The sequence below is a fragment of the Oxyura jamaicensis genome, chromosome 13 (genome assembly GCF_011077185.1).
Source record: "Oxyura jamaicensis isolate SHBP4307 breed ruddy duck chromosome 13, BPBGC_Ojam_1.0, whole genome shotgun sequence".
In the NCBI taxonomy this organism is placed as follows: Eukaryota; Metazoa; Chordata; class Aves; order Anseriformes; family Anatidae; genus Oxyura; species Oxyura jamaicensis.
The window spans coordinates 7,791,758-7,797,757 of NC_048905.1; the positions used below are offsets into that span (position 1 = coordinate 7,791,758).

At 38.7% G+C, this 6,000-nt stretch overlaps 1 protein-coding gene across 1 annotated transcript in view; it reads left to right on the plus strand.

Moving 5' to 3' along the window:
- UBE2D2 (ubiquitin conjugating enzyme E2 D2) overlaps window positions 1–5,472 on the plus strand; it is a 30,484-nt gene extending 25,012 nt beyond the window's left edge. The window contains exons 6-7 of the mRNA XM_035338457.1: window positions 1,919–2,012; window positions 3,837–5,472. Coding sequence (XP_035194348.1) covers window positions 1,919–2,012; window positions 3,837–3,882 — 140 coding nt within the window. The 3' untranslated portion in view covers window positions 3,883–5,472. The remainder of the gene's footprint in view (window positions 1–1,918; window positions 2,013–3,836) is intronic.
- Window positions 5,473–6,000: the final 528 nt, after the last annotated feature.

Below are 6,000 nucleotides of genomic sequence, written 5' to 3' on the forward strand. Positions count from 1 at the left end.
GAACTTAGTGCTGAAAGAGGTGGCTGACATCAAAGTATTTGAGACTGAAAGGAGAGGATCCTTTAAAGAAGGCAATTTGTAGATGCAGATTTGTGTCTGTAGATGGCACTTCTGATGGTAAGCTGTTGAGCTGTTTTCAGAAGTACTACATCTGAAGTGTTAAAGCTGCCCTTTGTTCTAAGGTTACTTTCAGTAGAGACTGTGTGCATGGTCCAAATGCTGTCAGGGTACTAAGACAACCAGTTGAGAGGGTTAAGTACTTTCATGTTATTGAGTTAAATATCTAAGACTGACTAATTAGTGGGACAAAGCCATTCTTGTAATTTGGCAGTCATCTTGGAGGTCTTGGTTCTTAATATCCCATGTAATGTAGAATATCACCTGTAAGAATAAGCCATTTGTCTAGTTGGAGATGGTCAACTGTTACCAGTTTACAGTGTTATTCTGCCTCAAAGCAGAGGAAGTTGCTGGAGGAAGAGGTTGTTCTTTACTCTAGACCAGGAAATATGTTTACTTAAATAGGGAACAGAGCTTATTAATGTTCTGGAAGCTTTTAACTTGAAACTCATGATTAGATTCATGATTTCAGGGTTAGATAAAGATTCAAAAAAACTGACCTGGGTGTTCTTATCGCTGAGTAGCTAGACCAGCTAAGACCTACTTTTCACTCTTGTCACACTTCAAGAATTTTCTACAGTTTACACAACTCAGACCTGTTTTCCCCTTTCTCTCTGGCTACATCTAGCCATTCTTTGTTTTGTGGACTCTCTTCTAAGCTACCTCTACTTTAAAAAGTGAGTTGTAGAATGCATGCTGTTCTTTTTTTCACTTTTCAGCTGATACCTTTCAGCACACTGGTGGTCTCCTCTGTTCCATGTCACAGTAGCAACTGATGGAAGGCACTGAACACCAATCTGTTAGAACTTCAAACTTAAAACTGCTGTCATTTCGAAGTTCCTTGGAGGATGTCTTGTGACGACTGCTGTTATTGATGAAGGGACATACGGAGTGGCATTGTCTGTAACGCTTTCAGCCAGTTATAATCAAAGGAATGTTTGGTGTTTCTTAGAGGGCAAGAAGTCCTTGACATGCTTCATGTAGTATTGTCCCAATATGTTTTGCTTATAACTTACTGCCTTCTCATCTCTTTGGCTTTGTTGTGAACGTGGGAATGTGCACATGCTATCTGTAGGTTTGCAGGCAGTCTCCTGACTCCTTATATGGATGAAGGCTGATGCTACGCTAAGCAGCATCATATGGGCGGGATGTGGCTTCTGGAGTACATGCAATATGTATTTATAGTGAAACTTTAAAGTTCAGGGCTTTGTGGTTGGTGTGAATGCAGTAAGCAGTGCTTTTTTGATTCGTGTTGAATACTACTCGAATAAATTTTATTTCAACTTACGCTGAGGAAATAATTGGATAAAGTCTTCTAATTCTCAGCAAGACTAGCATTATTTTTAAATGCCTAGTAAGGCTTTGTGAGCAGCTCATACTTCATCTCAGATGGATCTCTGCCTTTGGACTTCTGATTTAGTGCTTCTGTAAGTTGTCAACAATAAGGTCACTTTTTTAGGCGAAAGCTGAATTTCAAGAGTAGTAACAGGTGTATGTTCTGAGAAGGCTTTCAGGTACTGTTTCAAACAGAATACTTTGGCCTTGTGATTATAAGGCTGTAACCAGATACTCTTCTCTAGAAGGTTCCCAGTTGTGGTGGTGATATTAAAAAAGCTTGTGGTCGTGCACAGTTGATTAGTTAAACCAGTTTTCTTCTTCAAATTGTCTTGGCTGAATTAGTGCTCCTTAGCGTTTTAAAAAGTGATGCTAATTCTAATGTCTAGAGGGGTAGCAAGTAGGCTGGCTGAATTCTACAGGTGTCTTCAGTACTCTAATGCAGTATTTCTTTTTTTCTCCCTAGTACTTTTGTCCATCTGTTCTCTGTTGTGTGATCCCAATCCAGATGATCCTTTAGTGCCTGAGATTGCACGGATCTACAAAACAGATAGAGAAAAGTAAGTATGGAAGCCAAAAATGTAACATAAGCGGAATCCATGCTTAATTAGTAAAGGGGAACTGAAAAGACCTGTTTCCTGGAAAAGCGTGGAGTGTTCTGCTGTTCTCGCTCTGTATTGGTGGTAGTCTGAGACTTTCCTGGGTTGTGTAATACAGCCATCTTCACAGCTTTTCATTGCTGTAGGAGAAAGACATACTTGCCAGTGGAAGCGAAGTACACAGAGGCCTTGTGCTTCTATTGGTTTGTTGTTCCATTTTCATACTACACAATAGCTTTTCATTAGTGTTGTAGCTGTTAATTACAGGTTTCATTAATTTAATGAAAATGAACAATGCAAGTGTGTTTCATATGAAACCAAGCTGAATGTGAACAGATTTTAATAGCCTTCACTGTGTGCTTTAAGCTCAAATAGCCAGCAGAGGGAGAACAAGTTACTTCAGTGCAGGAATGTTTCAGTGCTATCAGTTGGTGATGGAGTCATGTGAGCAAAGCAATAACAAAAAAAAATTCATCTTAATTTGACTCGGGAAAGAACAAGTGATGTAGAGGTGGGGTGAGAGGACTCGAGCTCTTTCTGAAATAAGATATCGAGAGAATTTCACTAATGAGAAGACTTGAATTGCTTTATGTAAAAGCAATAGCCTAATTGTGTGATGTTTCTTATACCTCACTGTTCCATTTTATCAGTGGCGTTAACTTCTGAAGCTATATTCTCATCTAATGCGAACAAGATAGGAAGGGAAAGTGATTCATCAACTTGAATGTTTGAGGAAGTGTTAGGAAGTCCATGGATTGTTTCTAATCAGAATTGCAAGATTAGCAGTACATACTTCAAGCTACAGCTAAGTGACTGACTACACTTGCATACTTACTGGATGTAGGATGCTTTTTTGCAAAATTAAGAAGCTTTTGTGGTTAAACATAACTGGCCTTGCTCTTGAATAGTCTCCGAAAAGTAAAATAATAGCTGCTTTCCCATGTTCATGAGTGCTTAGTCTAATTTCTTAAGCTGAAGAACTTTGTCTACAGACTAAATTCCATTACAAAAATTTAGCAAGATGTTTTCTAGTTATTTATATTGATTATGTGCTCCTTCTGCAAACTGTAGAACAAGAACAACTTGAATTCTGTTATGAGAAACACAGTTGTTATCAGTATTGTAAATGACAATGACTGCTTTGTTTTACATAACTAACTTGAGCTTCCTCTAGATTCGACACTGGCTATAAAGAGTATTCTGGTACAAAAGCTACAGGTGGCTTCGAAGAAGGAGCATATTGTACCTTTAGAATAAAAACTTCTGGTGGACAAGTCTTTGTGTCCTGATAGTAATCGGAATATCTAAATTCAGTGTGTAGCATGGAACAGGTCTGCCAGGGTTTGGTAGCCTAGCAAATATCACGTACTAGGCTTAACTTCATAAGGAAAGAAGAATGATGTGGGAGGGAAACATCCTTTTTTCTGGAATGCAGATTTTTAATTTTGGCAATAGTAATTTTCCTGGGGATACAGTGCTTGGGGGCTGGGAGAGGAGTAGGTAAAAACTTCCTAAAAATACTTCTCAGACGTGCTCTAGGTCTGTTCTGTGGCTTGAATCAGAAAGATCTCAAAAGATCTCGCATACCTCTTGTAAATATGGCAAGCTTCTTGTCCATGAACCACTGTGGGTTTTTTCCCCATTTGCCTAATACTTTGGTTTGCTTTGTAATTTTACAAACTAATGATGCTACTGCAGAGTGCAATTTCATGTCATGTGTAGACTAGACTGCTGGAGTTGAAGTATTGTTGAGATGTTAAGTAAATCCTCTTTTTATACATACAGGTACAACAGAATAGCTCGGGAATGGACTCAGAAGTATGCGATGTAATTAAAGAAATTATTGGATAACCTCTACAAATAAAGATAGGGGAACTCTGAAAGAGAAAGTCCTTTTGATTTCCATTTGACTGCTTTCTATGAGCCCACGCCTCATCTTCCCCTGTGCACATGTTTACCTGATACAGCAGTGCTGCGTGTTGTACATACTTGGAACAACAAAATAGAAATACTGTATTTCCCCGTACCAACATTGACTCCTAGCAGAGAAGTGTGTGTGTGAAAAGCTAGTTCTTCAGTCATAACTTTGTGAGCCTAAAAGCATTCCTTGTTGGTTTAAATTGGGTAATAAAATGTGAATGGGAGACTTATGGTGGATTTCATATTTCTAGGGACAGTGTTGCTGATCCATGAAGGATTTTAAGTGGAATCCTTTTAAACTCATAACAGTTATGAAAGGCCAGGTGAAGAACTTGAAGCTGTTTCTGTATTCATTTTATTCTGAAGGACCGACACCTTAGGTAAATGTTATGACCAATGAGAGAAACTGTACCCACATCCTGTGTTTAAGGTCTAAGTTTAACTGGTCAACATTTAAATGGATTGGAGCTATTAGTGCATCAAGTGATGTTGATTTGTTTCAACTCTCTCCCCTCCTTCATACTCTTTTTGGTTTGTATGTGGTTTCTCAGTTAATACATAGCTAATAGCTCTTATTTTTCTTAAGTTTTTTTAACTGCTTAGGTCTTTCTGGATGTAAGGGTAAAAAATCCATTTGACAGAAAACTTGTGTATATTTAAAGACCCAACTGCTCCCCTGGAGCTTGTACGTTCAAGAATGATTAATCTGTGTAATAAACTGATTACTACAGTCATTACATATAACTTTGTGTGAATAGGCTTTTAATTATTAAGAGCAGTTTGTTACAGGCTAAAACTAATGGTGGATTTCTCTAGAACTTTTGCATTCACAAATGGTTGCATTTGAAAATCATGAAGTGATTTGGTTTGCATCACACAAGGCTATGCACCTGAACAAGACAACCATAAGCTTAAGCACTTACATGAAATCAGGATGTGTAGTGTGCCAGGAACTTGACTGTTAAAACCAAATAAGCAGTTTACTAAATGAATGACATTTTACAAAGCCTAATGGTATTATTCCCACTTGCATGGGACCTAACACGATGCATATGTACTGTAGGTAAGTGAAACCTTATGTAACTAAAATAATGGATGTAAAAGGGTATTAAAAACAAACTACCAAACACATCAGCACAAACTTTCATAAAAATGTAGCTTTTACATAATTACTTTGCACTAAACATTTGCAAATGTTCATACACTTTTAAATTGTACTTGTATGTGTCTTTTTTGAACAAAGTCTTCACTTGAATCTAGTGAAAAATGTAGTTTGAAACTTTTCTTTGTATACAAAGTGTATTTGCCAGCATCATTCGTGTGAAATAGGTGAGTCTGCAAGTTTCTCCTCTTAGTACAATTGTAAACAAAGCCATCAACTATAAAGGAGAGGCTGTGGCCTCCAGCTTTCCAGCCACAGGGGTGTGTCCCATCCATTTTCAAATGCATCTTTACACTCTTGCACAAATGAGGAATAAATGTCCACTGCCTTTGGTCTAAATCTGTTCTACTTGTCTCATCTCTCAATGTCCTTATGTGTGCAACTCTAGCTGTAAATGTGAGCAGTGTTATCGGAGTCCTCTGTACAGCAAGCTGTAGGTGAAACTTAAATACATGTGTGTCTCCAGCAGGCTTGAAGACTTCTGCGTTAGCCATGTGATGGAATTGCTGCCTTTGAACTGTTGTTGGGGGGACAAGGCAGTGCCTTCTGATGGAGGCAGCTACAAAGCAATAGAGCAGAGCTTTGCTCAGAAGAACAAGGAACACAGAGCTGTGGTTTGTGGTCAGGTGACAGAGCTACAGGCAAGGGGGAGAGAAATGGTGCACAAGGATAAGTAAGAACTGGCTGCTGTTGACACCCCTGTGTTAATGCCACAAGGTCTTCACTGCTCTAAAAAGCAGTAAGTGGCCTATTGCTCAAGTGTGGCCCTGGGTAAAAAACACATTGCATTGTCAAAACTAGAATTTGAGCCAGTGGCTGCACACCTGCCTGAAGTATCTTGGTGTTGTTAGTCTTCAACTGTCTGGC